Raw genomic sequence first — 17952 nt, 5'->3', positions numbered from 1 at the left:
CTTTCCAGGCGAGTGACCAACATCTGTTTTCGCTTTTATATTATGAGGTATTGTGTGTAAAAACATCCACCTTTATTTTCAGGTCTGAGTCACGGTAGGAGATTGCATTAGGGAAGCTGCTCTTAAGATAGCTCCACATAACCTTTTGAAATTAACACTGCTCTATTAAGACATAACAGAAAACAAGCCTGTCATCTGCAAACAACTATAAGATATTTCCTTACCAAAGTCTCCTGTGATTATTTATCCTGAAATGACTTTAGCGTGCATTGCTAATTGGGTAAGGCCTCCGTGTAGTCAACCAGCATGGTTATTGTCTCATAGATAAATTGGTTTGCAGTTGTGGTGCGGACCAAATCATGGCAGCAAATCCAAACACTAGGATCAATTAGCAAGAAGCTTTATAAACTTTTGTTTGTTTAAGCAACTGTACAGCGTCAGAAGGCAATGGAGGCTAGGTTGTTGTATTGTCAGGTCATGCACAATATACTTCAAGGGCATTGATCCTTCATTTGATTTGAACATTTTCTTCTGACATTGCTGTTTCATTTCAGATTTAGGAAATAGATCATGAGATGTTTTTCAGAATGTAACTGGAACATAATCGCAAAAGTATTGGAAGGGAAAACAGGATGGCATATAATTATTTATGTTTAAGAAGGAACTGCAAATGCTGGAAATTTGAAGTTAGACAAAAATGCTGGAGAAACATTAAATTATGGTAATAATTGTAAATTAGTGGCTGTGAACATTGTTGTCCAATGGCATAAATATTAAGTTCAAGAAGGAACTGCAGATGCTGGAAAATCAAAGGTAGACAAAAATGCTGGACTCAGTGGGTACGGCAGCATCTATGGAGTGAAGGAAATGGGCAACGTTTCGGGCTGAAACCCCTTCAGACTGATGCAGGGTGGGAGGGGGGGAGGTGGTGGGGGCAAGGAAGAGGAGGAGCCAGAGGGCTGAGGGAGAGCTGAGAAGGGGAGGAGACAGCAAGGGCTACCGGAAATTGGAGAAGTCAATGTCCAGGCCACTGGGGTGCAGACTGCCCAAGCGGAATATGAGGTGCTGCTCCTCCAGTTTCTGGTGGTGCTCACTCTGGCAATGGAGGAGGCCCAGGGCAGAAAGGTCGGATTCGGAATGGGAGGGGGAGTTGAAGTGCTGAGCCACAGGAAGATCAGGTTGGTATTTGTCTACCGGCATATATATTAATTTTGTTTAATAAAATAACAAATTCTCTCTCATGTGACCTGCATTGCAAGGGACATTATTTCATTATGGATTAATTAATGTGTGTGATTATGTGAAATATAGTTCTGGAAATAAACCTATTACACTTTTAAATGTTAAAATCTTTACTCTTTCAGCTCATATAAATTTTGAGAGTCAGTTTGTGACGTGGTCGTGTTTATTACTTAGGGTTACTACATTACTGAATATAATGCAGAATTTAGATTCAATCACACATGAGATTCAAATCAAGTTGTACAACTGGAACAAATATTGAGTCTGAGTTTTATTAAATTGCTACATAACAGAAGAGTGCTACTTGATGTTCCAAACCCACATAAAATCCATTTTATTGCTTGAGGTAACTGCTCCAGAAGTTCCAAGAAATAGTTCCTTAAACATCTTAAGTACTTAATTGTCATTTTGCCTATGTTTATGATGTAATCTCAGACTGAACTACAAGTTGAATATCCCTTCCTTTGCAACATTTTCAGCGGTGGATGCTTTTTTGAGTTAGTAAGAATAAATATATCACAATAAAATGGCACACTGATGTATCATATATATTGCACTGGGTTTTTGTGGAAGATTTTCACAAATATTTGAAAGTTCATTCCTGTCTTCTGAAACATCTTACAAATCATTGCTCTACTTAAAACTGAACAGTGAACCTCATGGTAATTTTTTTTAACAGATATCCTGAAATCCTTACCATTGGTGTTTGGATCTACATTATCAATCTTCACTGCATATGACTGAGTAACGTCCAGGCGATATGTTCTGTTTTAGATTGGATTATTTTCCTGGCTTATATGATTTGCCATTAGATTTTGGGTAACCTTGCTTATTTTGAGGAAATATGCAAATAAATTAGCTGGCGTTAAATATTGATGTATTGAATGTATGGAACTAAAAAATGTTGGTCACTTGCAGTGGGAAATTTTTGACATCTTCTCCGATTTCAGATTCGATATTCAGATCTGAGATGATCTACCCAGATATCTAATGGAATTTCTTGAGGAATTTCCCTACCTTGGAGATAACATTTTGGAATATGCTGCTGCTCATTGGGGTGGATATCCAAATTTATATTTTCATTTTGCAAGTCAATTTCAGTGCTTTTTTTTGAGAATGATGATTTGGTTTCCAAAAAATCTTGTCCATCTTGACAAGGATTAACTGGTGCCACTTGCGGATGAAACATTGCAACATATTTGTCCTCTTGTAGGGTTTTTTCAGTTTCCTGCCTATTTTGTTCACTAGTTTTCATATCATTCGGTTTGTTTTGTGCTTGGACCTTGTTTACTGAGCTGGTCTGTTTAATATTTTGCTTGATTGGAGTTTCTGTTTCCATGATATCTTGTTTATTTTTGAACGATGAATCCAAAAGATTTTGAGTCTCATGTGCTAATCTTACAAGGTCATTCTTTTCACTTTCCTTAACATCTGTATTTTGCAGTCTTCGAGGATTTTGAACTGGTTCAGCTGTCTGTGTCTCCACACTGAGCATTTCTGGTTTAGATTTGCGAGAGCGTTTGAAGAATCTTGAGGATTTTCTATCCACAGCATCTGTGCTGGAAAAAGATTTTGGGACCTTTGATGAACTACCTTTATTGGTCCGATCACGAAAATGTAAAGATGCTTTCTTTTGTCTTGAAGCGGGAGACTGTACATTCCTGGAATCTTCATCTCCGTCCAAGGCTTGAACTGTGGAGTTATCAAGTTGCTCAGATTTAGGTAGTGAGAAATCATCTTGTTGGTCCCCAGTTAATGACTCATGTTTTTTTAGGTCAGTTGCTTCAGGATGGGATGGCTTTAAAGGGGCAGGTTCTTGCTCAGGAACAATTGTGAAGTATGAGTATGAACTTTCATTGCTAATGTCTTCAGGTATGTCCATTTGAATGTAGTTGCTTGATCTGATACTTTGGCCTTTTGGGAAGATCACTGAGCTCTTTGAGTATTTTTTTGTCTTAACAATCTTTACATTATGTCGAAAACCACTTATGGTAACACTGTTTTTACCAGAAACATTGAGGCTGAGAGTTTCTGGATCAACATCAGGTGGGAGGTTAAATTTGCTATAAAACCCATGAAAGATATTTCTGGTCATTCCAGTTTCATCCTGTGTTACTATTGATTGATCTCCAAAGATACTCACTCTTCTGTTATTTACTGTTGAATTCACCTTATTCACAGGAATATGCCCAAGGTTTATACATAAAGAAAACTTCTGCAGTGTGTCATTATGTACATTGTCTCTTCCATTGCTTGGTACGATATCAAATTCACTTTCATCCAAGAAACCGCCTTCATTTGTAATCATCTTTTGTACATCTATTAGGAAAACAACTATATGAAATTTGAAGTATCACTGGGATTTAACAATTATTAACTGGAAAGGTTACAATATGTCATCTATAGATGGTAATGAGTAGAAAAAGAATAAGAACGTGCTAAAATGAAAAATAATCAATGGAAACAATAAAGTGGAGTAAATGTAATGCCATTAACTATGGCTTACCTGTAATGGGATGACAACTTCAAGCAGGATCAGGTTCAGAGTTAAAAACAGTTTTCAAATTTGGCTGTTATACCATCTATTGCATCATCTTTACAAATATTACTGCTGCTTTTTCATTGAAAGATGTGATGATATATTTATGCAATTTTATTGATATTAATGATTTTGAGAATAATATTTATTTTTTTCCCTTTGTGTCTTAAATAGGATTTTTTTTAAACCAAATGCAACATTGAATTGAGTCACTCAAATGAATTTAATGATGCATTAGTTCCATTAATTAATTGACACCTAATCATTTGCCTTTCTGCCATTAATTTTGTAATTTTTCAATCTGATTGGAGAAGGAGAAACACCTATTCTTTTTGTATTAATTCATGTCCCATGTACCTTGATTCTTCACTGCAATGTTTTCACTGTGCACCTCCAAAAACGTGTAAAAGATTTTATAAAGCTAAACAGTCCAACAGCAAATTGAGGTAAACTTCCACAGCAAAATTGGACGAATGATCAATATTGAATGGAGTGAAAATTACAGGGTTATATTGGGTCCCAGGATATTTTGTTGGTAAGGAATAAAGGACAATGGCTAATATGGGAGGACCTCTCTGCAGTCCCTGAGTTTTCTGAATGAAAATGCATGTTAATATTAACCATCATGTAATTTATAGGGCTTATCCCACGAGCATGCGACCTGCATGCGGCAAGCGCGACCAAACTGGAAGCGGGGGCCGCGCAGAGGTTGAGTGATCCCCGTACAGGGCCGGTCCCAGCATGCGCCTGCATGCGCGAGCGTGACCAAACCGGAAACGGCGCAGAGGTCGAGTGAGTGACGTGAAGTTCGAGCGAAGTCCGCGGGAAGTTCGCGAGTGATGTATGGCGTCAAGAAGTTGCGCACGCCCGTTGAGGTGGTGCGTACGGTGTCGTGGCGGCTGCGGGCCGGCAGGCTGTTGCCGCGCGGAATTTTTGAACACAGTCAGTTTTTCGGAGCCCTGCGCGATGTTGGGACCAGCTCCGCACAACTCCATACAGCTCCGGTGATTGAAGTGGGACCGGCCCCGCGAGGGCATACGGCTCAAGCGACCACGTTATGTCGCGCTTGCCGCATGGAGTCGCGTGCTCGTGGGACAGGCCCTTAAATCTTAAGGAATGACTGCATTCACATAAAGCATATGAGGGCTATTGATCCCACCTGGAAGAGACAATTTTAGAGCCTAACCAATATCTCTAGCGCCACCGACATCTAATAGTGGTAATCTGTTTTAGTGATGAGCATTTCTCAGCTGCATTGATTGCTTTTCAAATCCTCTTTCAGAAATTTAACAAGGTAGGATAAAATAAACAACACACATCAGGAATTCTGATGGTGTTTAAGAAGGAACTGCAGATGCTGGAAAATCGAAGGTACACAAAAATGCTGGAGAAACTCAGTGAGTGCAGCAGCATTTATGGAGCGAAAGAAATAGGTAACGTTTCAGGCCTAAACCCTTCTTCAGACTGAAGGTCAGTCTGAAGAAGGGTTTCGGCCCGAAACGTTGCCTATTTCCTTCGCTACATAGATGCTGCTGCACCCGCTGAGTTTCTCCAGGAATTCTGATGGTAACAGGCAGAATTTATGTATCCCCCACCAAGATTGTCCAGGTCAGACACACCTGCATAATAATTTCTATGACAATTAATAAACGGTAACATATTGGGAGCAGGCAGGTATTTCTGATGAAATTCTGAAGCTTATAGACAAGGAAGGTCAGTCATAATTACATAACCTCATGTCTCACTAATGGGAATAGAAAAATATAGCAGGGATTCAATACAACCCAAAGTTATTAATATGTTCAAGGAAGGAAACAAATCTTCCAAACATCAATGCTTTGCCTTGGTCCATTAACATGTGTGTTAAAATTCTCCCTCAACTGTGCAGGCACTTTAATATAAAGGTATATTTTTAAATTTAACAAATATCATACCTGCCAATCACTACCCTGTTGAGCTTGACTTTAAATGTGTTATTTTAGATGACGCCTTTTGCCCAAGCGCAGATTCTAGGACCTTACTAAATTTGGAAGGTATGATAGACATGTAAATTCCATATGATGGATAAATTATCCAGCATCATGTGGCTCCTGCGGAACTTGGGGGTGAAGGTAGTTTATATCAACTATACAAATCAGTTCCCAAAACTGGACTTGTGTCACAGGATCATTGGAAGACTTAGCCAATGTGGTAGCAGATTCAGATGCACATGGAACAATATTTCACATTGTCCAGTATGGCAAAAATTCTTCAAAAATGCAGAGAAACCCAGTTGAATTGGTCTCATGCATTTGTGAGGCTTTAACTACAATCTGTAGACATATTTCAACATTTTGCAGACATTGTGTGGTGGTTAATGGACAATGAAAGCAAGGATTAGGGACCTTTAAGTCTATGGATTGCATTGGAGCCCCAGTCTGATAACATCTCTATTGTTACCAGCTTGTTCAAGACTGCACGATTTGATAGTATGAATGGGCTTGTGAGAGCGCTGGTGGTTTTGTGAAAAAAAAAATTCTACTGCTCTTTTCAAGACGGCAGCTTTGTGCTCCTGACAATGGAATTTCAATAATTCAACAGTTGCCCCAAAGCTTCTGCTGTCTCTTGTGAGGCAGTTATCTCTAGCAAAGCCACGTTGACCTAAAGTTGCTTGGAGTTTACTATTAAAGGCCATCTGATGCTTCCTTCACTGCAAAGGAGCAACATTCCATCAGCTAGGGAACTGCATGAAATACAAAAGATGGCAAAGACATGTTGACAGTAGATTAAACAATGCACCATTTTTAACGTTATCATTGTTAATTGTTTAATTATAAGTTTTGTTTGGATAATGATTATTTAATTTACATATTCCTTCTCGCCATAGATGCTGCCTCACCAGGAGTGTTTCTCCAGCATTTTTGTCTACCTTCGATTTTTCCAGCATCTGCAGTTCTTTCTTAAACATTTAATTTATAATTATTGTTTTTTATCGTGACATCCTTCCAAAGCTGCGTGCATGGCATGCTGTGAGCGTAATGGATTTGATCATTAAAAAGCAGAGCAGAACATAAACTGAGACAGAGTGGATCATTGTTTATCTATTTTCAATGTTCGTTGGATCTTGGCCACTTTCAGGAGATGTCCTTGCTGTGAATATAGCTAATTCACCATGAGTTTAGTATTCATACTTAAAGCAATGTTTGTGCAAAAGATCACATCTGAACCTTGCGTAGGAAAGAACTGCAGATGCTGGTTTAAACCGAAAGTAGACACAAAAAGCTGGAATAACTCAGCAGGCCAGACATCACCTCTGGAGAAAAGGAATAGGTGACTTTTAGGGTCGAGACCCTTCTTCAAACTAAATCTTGCCTCAGTGCATGCATGCAGCCTTCACACAGGAAGGCGGAATAATCTATACATGACACTTGCATAATTTAGAGTATATCCTGTATTTTCTCAAGTAACTATTAGCAGATCTTTCCACCAAATGTTTTCACTGCACAGTGGCTCTGAGGGCAGCCGTGGAAAATATACCAAGATGCAATGACAGGATATGTCCTTAATTGGTGAAAGGAAATCATTTATTCTCTTCTATGTTGTGAACTGCAGTCAGTGAAGAAAATGCAAGTCCTCCTTCTGTTATGAGGATTCATATGGGATAACAGGACATGCATAGACGAAAGTGCAGGGCAGCCATTTTCACTCTGTTTTATTCTTTGATGAAGGTTGAAGATACTAATTTAAGCATAAATGGCTCATACAAAGGCCATGATCCTTCAAACACCACATTGGCAATCTTGTATTTTCTACTGTCTGTTAGATGTCTAATTGGAATTGTAATGTTTCCCAAATGCTTGCAACCGTGGAGAAGGAGCATTGATCAAGCTGTTATGGAACAAGTTAGGGTGCTGTAACTGAGACTAAGTGCTGTAACTCTTGGCCAGATATTCTGTATCACAGAAATTGCAGTCATCAGGTGACAAGCTCTGACCTAACACCTCTCTGCTTGAATGTGAAACCAAGAGCACCCTCTAGAGAATTTTCAAGTTCTGGGGAACTATCTATCTGCACTCATGTTTAAAAAGTGTTTCGCTAGTCACTGTCTTTATTCAATGGCCATGATGGTTCTTGGCCACATTGGGGAAATATCCTTGCTGTGAATATTGCTGAAGATTGGATATGCTTCATACATTCCTCCTCCTCTTTCTACTCTGCCATGCAACCTTGTTACATGCACAAAAGGACCAGTAAGATTCCTGCCTTTTGCATCATGTTCTGCTAAGCTTGTGCAATGTACTTTTGGAACTTATGGTATTTGGAAGGTGGCTATTTACAGAGGAAAAATGTGCCAAAATAATAGAACCTGGTACTAAGACTATATCATCATATATCATATAACTATTAAAACTCTCTTCGTTAGTTTGTTTGTTTGGTTGGTTGTCAGTCACATCTCCTCCTAAACCCGACGCGGTAATGGAGAAACGGTAGAGATTTACCTCATGATTTCAAAAACGTCCTCATCTGAAAATTTGGTTAATTATTTCCCAACTTTTTTACTAAATTGTTTTAAAATGGGGGAGAGGGGGGGGGGGGGAGGGGGAAGGGGAGGGAGAGGGGTGAGGAGAAGGGGGGGGGGGCCTCTCCTCCTCGGGGGGTGCTCCCCCTGGGGAGGGGGCCCCCTATCCTCTTCTTTCCACCCCTTTCTCTCTCCCCTTCCCCCCCCTCCCCCCTCTGCCCCCCCCCCTCCCCCCAACCCTCTCTGCCTCTGCCCCATCTCCCTCTACCCCTTCTTTCCACCCCTCCTCTCTCCCCCCCCCCCCCCCCCCTCTCCCCTTCTTTGCCCACCCCTCCTCCCTCTTCCCCAGTCCTCCCCCACTCCCCATTCCCTTCCCCCTCTCCCCTCCATCCCCTCCCTCGCTCCCCTCTCTCTTCCTCCCTCCTCTCTCTCTTCCCCCCCCCTCCTCTCTCTCCCCCTTCCCCTCCTCTCTCCCCCCTCCCCCCTCTGCTCCCTCTCCACCTCTCCCCCCCTGCACCTCACCTCTCCCCCCCCCCCCTCCACTCCCCTCCCTTCTCCCCCACTCCCCTCCCCTCTCCACCTCCCACTCTCCCCCCCCCTCACCCCCCCCCTCCTGTGTGTGTGGGGATGATTAGCGTACGTGTGATGCCGCAGCCCCCCCCCCCCCCCCCCCCCCCCCCCCCCCCCCACAAACAACGAGTGTTGAGGGGACGGGACCCAGCGGGCCCTACTTGGTCTAGTTATTCATTATAGCTCTACCTTCAGTATCATTATCCCAACCAAGCTCATTTCCAAACATCTAGAACTTGGAGTCGCCAGCCCTCTCAGCAACTGGATCTTCGACTTCCTGACCTATTGACCACAATCAGGGAGGATAGGTGACAAATCATCCTCTATGATAATTCTCAACACTGGTGCCCTGCAAGGATGCATTCTCAACCCCTACTATACTTCTTATACACTCGCAACTGTGCAGCCATATACCAATCCAACCGAATCTATAAGTTCGCAGACCTCACTACCGAAGTGAGCTGAATTACAAATAATTACGAGGCAGAGTACAGAAGGGAAATGGAGAACATTTTAACTTGGTGCCAAAGCCATCCCTCAATATCTGAAAAATAAAGGAGATTGTGATTGGCTTCAGGAAACAAAGCAATTTACACACCCAAGCCTACATTGAAGTAAAGATGTTCGAAAGCTTCAAGTTCCGAGGAATAAATATCATCAGCAATTTGTCCTGGACCATCCAAATCAAACCTATGGCCAAAAAGGCCACAACAATGTCTCTACTTACTTATAAGGCTTAGGAGGTTTGGCATGTCCCCAACAACCCTCACCAACTTCAACAGAAGTGCCGTAGAAAGCATCACAGCATGGTTTGGGAACAGATCCATCCAAGACCGCAAGAAATTGCAGAGAGTTGTGGACATAGCCCAGACCATCACGCAAACCAACCTCTCTTCCATTGACTCCATCTATACTTCATGCTGTCTTGGCAAGGGTGCGAGCATATCAGAACAAGTCTCATTTTGTTTACTCTCTCTTCTCCCCTCTCCGATCAGGCAAGAGGTATATACGTTTGAAAAGGCATACCTCCAGATTCATGGGCAGTTTTTCCCCAGCTGTTATTAGGCAATTGAATGGTCCTCTCATCAGCTAGAGTGGAGTCCTGACCTCCAATCTAATTCATTGGAGACCTTTGAACTATCTTCAATAGAACTTTATCAGACTTCGATATTATATCTTGCACTAAATGTTGTACCCTTTATCCTTTATCTGTTCACAGTGGAAGCCTTAATTGTTTTCATGTATAGTCTTTTCTTTCACTGGATAGCATGCAAGCAAAAACGTTTCACTGTACCTCGGTACATGTGACGATTATAAACTAAACTAAACTAAGAAATTTACCTCCATTGGAGGTAGTGATTATTCTTTTGATCATTCCAGTTTCTGATTTGTAATTTTATTTCTGAGAATTTCATCTATCTAATGCAATTTTTATAACACAATTTACCTGTTATTGTGTTGAATATGCTAATTGACTGCATCTTTGTCTAATTGATTCATGTGGATTTCATTGATATGATTTCTGATTGGGTTTCTGGAATATCTTGTTTACATTGAAAGAACTTAGTTGTCTTAATTTGGCTGGATTAGGATTAGAATTTTAAGATATCTTGCCTGTATCTTGATTGAGAAAATCCAACCTACTTTCTGACTGCATTGTAAATGGCATTCTTGGATTTCTGAACGACTCCTTTTTTCAAGTTAGATGTTTTCATTCTTTTTTTTCATTTAGGTTGGGCGCCCAGGCAATATTACTCACTTGTAATGAGAAATGTGTTAGATATTTAATGCCATGATGGGAATCTATACATTCTATTAATTTTGCTTTTCCAACTGCATTTTTTTCTGCATTCCTGAATATTTGATGATTTTTGCATGACCCAGTGGGTTTTGAACACTATGTATCAGTCATTTAGACTTTTGAGAATCTTTGGTATTTTCTGCTTTATATCTACGTTACATGCAGACTTTCCGCATTTCAATGACATACATTTGGCCAGATTGATCAAAAATTTTAAAACGTCGTCTAGTTGATTTTTCATCTGGTTGTCTATTTGTTTGTTCATTCTGGAGATTTCCATTCATTTCTAACATTGAAATTGCAAGGCTATCCAGCAGTGACTGAGGAGGTGATGATGTATCTGTTTCTGGTTTCAAAGCGTCTGGTGGTGCGGTGATAGCCAGGTTTGGTGCCAAAGGGATAATTTGCTGTTCGAAGGCACGTTGGATTTTGGCAACTAAGGCTGGTGGTAAAAATGGCAGGTTTTCATTTGCCTTCAGATCTGTCTGTGGGTATGTGTTGGTGGTCTGGTCCATCATAGCAATTGATGAATGTGGATTTTGTTCAGCATCGTTTTTGAGTACCATTGGATTTTGTACATTTGAATTGTTTTCCTGTTGATTCAATGTTGAAGGCTGATGATGCTTTTCAGAATTGATAATCTTTAACTTATGCTGGACACCATTGATGGTGACAGTATGGTGTCCTAACACAAGACGAAGAGAATCTGGATCAACATGTGGAGGGAGGTTAAATTTGCTGTAAAAGCCGTGAAAGACATTTATGGTCATTCCACTCTCGTTCTTTGTCATCACTGACTGATCTCCAAAGATATTAACTCTTCTATTTTTGACTGTTGAATTCACTTTATTCACAGGAATATGCCCAAGGTTTAAACAAATGGAAAACTTCTGAAGTGCTTCATTGTGTTGTTCATTTTCTCTTCCATCTTTCATTATATTTCCGGAGTCATTTTTGTCCTTAAAGGTGTTCTGATTCATGTTTGATCGACTTTATGGAAGTCACAGGTTTATAATTTTCTGCAAATGAAAGTGCATAAAACAGTTCTTGCTCACAATAGAAATTTGTAAGCATCTTGTTTTTGAACATCATATACATTGTCCACTGAATATATAAGTAAATATAACATGCCATATGATCTGGGAATTATGAAACTGCATATTAACAAATAGATATTTAATTTCTTAGCTGTAACAGATCAACACAAATATTCACTACTGTATAAATAAAGAAGCTACATTACAAAGAATATGCATTCCACATGGCAGATTAATAGCTCAAGCACTGTAAATTGCTCGGGTAATCAATGTCAAAAGACAACCATCAGGTGCATGTATGCCTCTGGATGTTGATCTAATATTTATAGCCAAAGTTCCAGTACCCTCTTGCCAAGACTGCCTGAAGAAGAGATCAAAAATCTACATTCTTATCATAATGATGGAAATGCTATTTCTCAATGTACAGGCCATCTCCACAAGGGTTCCAATCCTGAGCTGATTTCTCTGTAAGATAGCTACTATGTCTGTTTTCCAAAGCCACCCACATCGTGTGGCTGTACATACTCTTGCTATAATTCACTCATTTCATTGAATAACCACCCCAATACTAGTCATAATGAAGTACCTACTTTATCTAGTCTTGCTGAAAACCATGAAGTATTTTATTATTATTATTACTAGCTTTAAAAATACATGGGGACATTTGCGCAATGTTGGATTTCCAAGTGATCATTCATAACCAGTGGAGCCCCTGTATATTCCTTTACATTATCTTTTAAATGCAGAAGTATATCTCACTTTAATGTGCACAAACTTTCTAGGGGAGTTGTGTAATCAGGCACCAGTTTTGAGTTACCAGACTGACAAACTTTCTGTTTGCTGCCAGGTGTACTGCAATTATAACGAAGAATTTCAGCAGGCATCGCACTTTCTCCTGCAAGATGTTATGATCACTTGTCGTGAAAATCTGATCACTTTAAGGAGAACCTGGTATTTTTCAGATTGTTAATCTAAACCTACCAATGGATTAATACAGCATGAAAACAGGCCCTTTGGTCCAACTCATCCATCCGACCAAGATGTCCCATCTGAGCTAGTCCCATTTGCCTGACTTTGGCCCACAACCCTCTAAACCTTTCCTACCCATGTATTTTAAATGTCTTTTACATACAGCATCTGCCTCAACTGTACCAATTCGTTCCATGTACCCATTACTCAGTTTGTGAAAAAGTTGCCCCTCAGTTTCATGTTACATCTTGTCCATCTCACTTTTGACATGTATCTTCTTTTGTGATTCATCTACCCTGGGTAAAAGATGCTTTAATTTCAAGTCATCTAAGTAAGATTGTTTCATATTTGTTTCAGAATGCTTCAATCTACAATAACTGAACATTTCTTTCAGTTCTCTTAATTTTTAAGAAAGTTATGGGCTTTTGACTGTTCTCAATCACAGCTTTTGTGTTAAGTCAATGAAAAAGCAATAGGGAACAAGGTGCTAATTTCAGAGTATGAAAATGGCCATAACCTTTTTAATACTGAAGATATGAAAGTGAATTAGGTGTCAAATTAAACTTCTTTTTATGCTTTATCTGATGGGATAAAGTACAGACTTGGTTTTTAAAATCTCAAAATTTTGTAACATTGCTACTAGATTAGGGGGTTTCAACTGTACAGAGAGGTTGGATAGATGGAGTGTTTTCTCGGGATTATCAGTAGTTGAGAGGAGACGATGGAAGTATATAAAATTATGAGAAGCAATGATAAGGTAGATAGTCATAACCTTTTTCCCAGGGTAGAAATATCAAACAACAGAGGACTTAAGTCTTTATTTATATATTAAGAGTATATATGCAGCGTGTATATATAGGGCGTGGGTGGATTAGGGCTTGGTATAAGGCTAGAGAGAGAAGAAGAGTATGATGTATAGGGGCAGTGGACTGTTTCGTATGGATGTCAGAATAATAGAGATGTGATGAGCATTTATTTTTTACACAGAGTGTAATGGGAACCTGGAACGCATTGCTAGGAGGGAGATACAATAGTGGCATTTAAGAGGCTTTTAGATAGGCACATTGGGGTGCAGGGAATAGAGGGATATGGATCATGTCCAGATGAGGTCAGTTTAACAGATTCATTTTCAGCACAAACATTGTGGGCCAAAGATCATGTTCCTGTGCCGTATTGTTCTATGTTCTAAATGAAAGTGATAGCATTACCATTGCATTTTAAAAAATCCATAATTGACAAATGTATTTATGCTTCATTTGTTATACCTGCTCTCTGTCAGTTTCCATTCAAAATGTAAATTCTCAAAACTTGGGTAAACAAGAAAGCATGTTGGCCTTATCACTTTAAGGTGATATTTCAAGTGAAATATAAAATATTTGCCCCATGATATCTTGGTCATGGAATTCAGATGAGGTCAAGATGGGATGCTTTCATTTCACGGGCACTCTAACAATTGTCTCATATTTGTTCAGATGCTTCAATCTTTTCTTTCAGTTCTCTTTTTTATGGCTTTTGACGTTCTCGATCACAGCTTTTGTGTTAAGTCAATGAAACTGCAAATAAGGGAACAAGGTGCCTATTTCAGGGTATATGAAAATGGCCATATTACCACTCAGCCTGGAGAATGAAGCTTCATAAAAAGACACAAAGTGCTGAAGAAACTCAGTAGGTTAGACAGCATCTCTCGAGAACATGGACGGGTGATGTTTTGGGTCGGGGCCCATCTTCACGCTGAAGATAGGGTTCTAACCTAAAAGATCATCTATCCATGTTCTCCAGAGATGCTGCCTGCCCACTTAGTTTTTCTGGGAAATTCTGAGCAACAAACCTATTTACTTACAATGGATGGATTGGAAAGACAATAATCATGGTCTGCAAAGTCTCCAAATGAGCCTGGAACAATGCAAAGCTACACAATCAAAACTAAGCTACTTGTGCAAAGCCTTTGTCCTTATGTACCACACTGAAATGTAGTCAATATTTGTTTGTCCAAGGAGAAAGAACAGCCTCCAGATACACTGTTGATGGCACATCCTTTGTAACTAGTAACAGAATAAACACCAACACAAAAATCATCACCAAAGCCAGCCTGCCAAACATTCTGCAAGTGCTTACAAGGACCTGGCCAACTTTACAAGAAGAAAGGTGAGCCCAATCCAAATAATTTCTTGAGGTGGGCTACCAACAATTCTATTTCATAGACATCTGCAAGAAAGAAAACAAAATTCAGGAATCAACTTGAACATTTGGGAAGTCTTAACAACAAACAGGCTAAACAACAACAGAAACATGATTGAAAGAAACAGCGTGTCAGTCTGAAGAAGGGTCCAGATCTGAAACACCATCTATCCATTTCCCTCCACAAATGCTGCCTGACCTGCTGAGTTCCTCATGCAGTTTGTTTTATGCTCATCCTTACACCATCTGTGGTCTCTTGTGTCTTCAGCTTGTTATAATAGTAGACCCGAATATTATGTACACCTATGGCCATTACAGCAGGACCTTCCACAGTATAACCCAGATTTCCAAGTACACAAATCAAAATGCACCGTGCGAAATTGCTGCAAAGTCCACGATCACCTTTAATGGCAATGTCAACTATAAATTATATTTATCACTGTGCAGGGAAGCATTACAATTAAATAATCTAATTTATATTTTAATCATAGGTTAATGGGCATGTCCCATTAAGTTTGATCCATGTTTAACAGCAAGAAAATTAGAAACTGAAAGCAAACCATTTGATTAAATTTGTCTACAACAATCTTCATCATCAAACTTCTTGATTCTATGTTCTTACCCGTTCTCAAAATCCTTTGTTTTCCTGTGTTTTAGATAATTATATGACATTGAATGGCAATGGCTTGCTTATCTCATATTTGATTTAATCATATAAATATCATTTTTTTCCTTCTAACATTGATCTTGACATAATTAAAAATAGTAAAATATATCACTGGTTAATATCAGATTCCAAGACCACATTGAACAAAATTTCCCTGATAAACGTACAGGAATAAGAAACATATAGGTTGGTGGAAGATAAACCTATGTTTAATGAACAGGATGTTATTAGTTTGTCAATAACATAATTATTATGATCACAAAAAAATACATCTGCGGCACGGTGGCACAGCTGTTGTCTTGCAGCACTAGAGACACGGGTTCGATCCTGACCATAGATACTATCTTGGTTCTTGGTTTCTTAGTCCTCCAAAATATTCCAAATGGAATTTAAACTGGTGGTGGAGGGAGGACTTAAGCCAGAAAGGGTTTTTGGGAAGAAAGAGCTACCTTAAATCTGTGTGGAGCAGGTGAACACGTGGGTTTCCTTTGGGTGCTGTGGTTTCCTCACACATCCCAAAGATGTGTGGGTGTGTAGGTTAAATGTCTCTGTAAATTGCCCCTAGTGTGTAAGGAATAGATGAGAAATTGGGATAATGGAACTAGTGTGAACGTGTGATCGATGGTCGGCATCATTCAGTGAGCCGAAGACTGTTTCCATGCTGTATCGCAAAATTGAACTCTAAATATCTAATGGTTGCAAACCACTGACCTTTGGCCATAAAATAATGATTTACTATTCACTTAAATAGGGTGACTATAAAATAGAAAATGCAATGGCTAATTTGCACACAGCCAGTACCAGAAGGAATCTGATAATAATCAGGAATTTGATTTTCTTAATATCTGGGTGTTTGATACATACTGTTCATGATATAGTGCTTGTAATTGAGCCCAAAGCAAGGGGACATGGGAGCACATTGTGAAGACCTGATAGTTAGGGGCTTGAGTGGGATCTGGTTGCTGTTTGGGGATGGAGTTGCTGTTTGGAATCTCATAGGCAATAATAACATCATACTTTGCTTGTAGATGCTTTTTGCCAAATCATGGTCAGAGCATTCAGTTGAATTTTTGGAGTGCAGCAATTTAAACGGGTAATGGTCACAGTCCAGAACGAAGATATTAATTCCAGAAATAATAAATTTTCCTTAGCATGGAGCGAGAAAAATTGAATCTAATGACTTGATTTGTAAGCTACGTTCTTCAGGAAGAAAGCTTTCCCTTATCTTATTCAAATAACTGTTGGCCCCTTCATAACATACAGTAAGCACATAATATGCAAAAAATGGAGTAGGATACTCAGCCTCTTGTGCTTCATAATAATTCAATAAAACTATGTTTGATTAAGACACCCCTTTCATGCACTCTTATATTTCTTGATTCTCTTTATATACAGAAATGATTAAAGAACATTAACACATATTTCTCAAAACATCATGGATTCTTTTGCGATTTACAATGTTGGATTTTTGAGATTTACAATGTTTGGATGTTATTTTTGCTATAAAATGTGGCACCGCTCTTCATGCACTGGAGTACACTGTCCCATAATGAATTTCACTTAGCCTTTTCAAATTATGATATTTTACTTAATGAAACATTTTCAGGGATATAGATAAAACATTTTGTGTATGATTTTGTTGATACCTGTCTAATATGCTCAAGCTCACCAGCCTACTAATGGTTGAATGGCCATGGTTTGCTTATTTTTTTAAACGATTTAAATAAATAAAAATATCAGCATATTTCTCAAGGCATAATCAAAACATTCAAAAGTGGAGGCTTGGACGCTAATCAGACTCCACAGCTCTTTTGAGTAGAGATTTCAAGACACACTCATTTGATGAAGAAATGTTCTTTCATCCCATCTCTAATGGAAAGCTCCAAATTTTGATACTGTGACCATCTGGTTCTAGAGACCTTGCATCCTCAGACCGAAATGAAACAAAGATATCTTACCAATCCACACAAGAGCCTTCTAATGGGCAGCCAACATCATACCCTCTGCCTTTCACCCATACCTTGTAGAGATATCAGTCATTTGATACATACCTCAAAAGTTGTGACATCATAATAGCAAAGTGATTTCACAAGGCAATTGCCTCTCGTGTAAAAAACTGCAAAAACATTCACTGTTGAAAAGATTGGATTTTTGTTTATAGAATATACAATATTCTATACAAGCCTATAGAGCCAACATTTTGATTGCAGAATTTATCTTAGAATTATTCTAAATTTTATTTTTATGACTCCTGGTGGTTTGTGTGTACAGGTATTTCCAAAATGTTCTATGAATGCATATCATGAAATCAGACATTGTTATTTCAGAAAGACAATAACATTCAGTCAGTATGTGCAGGGTGAGATTGTAAACGTTTTCATTGCAATTTCATAATTAAGATTTCCAGGGATTTCTCAAATGATAGCGAAAAGGCCCATGTACTGTACCTGA

At 39.1% G+C, this 17952-nt stretch overlaps 1 protein-coding gene across 2 annotated transcripts; it reads right to left on the bottom strand.

The window, feature by feature from the left end:
- Positions 1-1034: 1034 nt before the first annotated feature.
- On the bottom strand, positions 1035-17660 carry LOC129707385 (uncharacterized). Of its 2 annotated transcripts, none has more exons than XM_055652376.1 (2): positions 17460-17660; positions 1035-3561 (listed from the first exon to the last, which is right to left on the bottom strand). In XM_055652376.1, the coding sequence occupies exon 2, from the start codon at positions 3548-3550 to the stop codon at positions 2189-2191; it is 1362 nt and encodes a 453-aa protein (XP_055508351.1). In that variant the 5' UTR covers positions 3551-3561; positions 17460-17660; the 3' UTR covers positions 1035-2188. The 2 variants fall into 2 exon arrangements, with proteins under 2 accessions (XP_055508351.1, XP_055508350.1); XM_055652375.1 differs by lacking the exon at positions 17460-17660 and adding an exon at positions 10297-10505.
- Between the last annotated feature and the right edge of the window lie 292 nt (positions 17661-17952).

The sequence above is a fragment of the Leucoraja erinacea genome, chromosome 21, assembly GCF_028641065.1.
Source record: "Leucoraja erinacea ecotype New England chromosome 21, Leri_hhj_1, whole genome shotgun sequence".
NCBI lineage: Eukaryota > Metazoa > Chordata > Chondrichthyes > Rajiformes > Rajidae > Leucoraja > Leucoraja erinaceus.
The sequence above is the reverse complement of the archived record's forward strand: the minus strand, read 5'-3'. Positions and strand labels throughout refer to the sequence as shown.

What these genes read in the sequence shown, in the direction of transcription:
- LOC129707385 (XM_055652375.1), bottom strand. Translation starts at nt 10,330, where the DNA reads ATGCAGTCAATTAGCATATTCAACACAATAACAG. An exon ending in CATATTCAACACAATAACAG is followed by an intron (nt 3,562 to 10,296) that starts GTAAATTGTGTT and finishes TTTTCCTAATAG; the next exon opens with ATGTACAAAAGATGATTACA.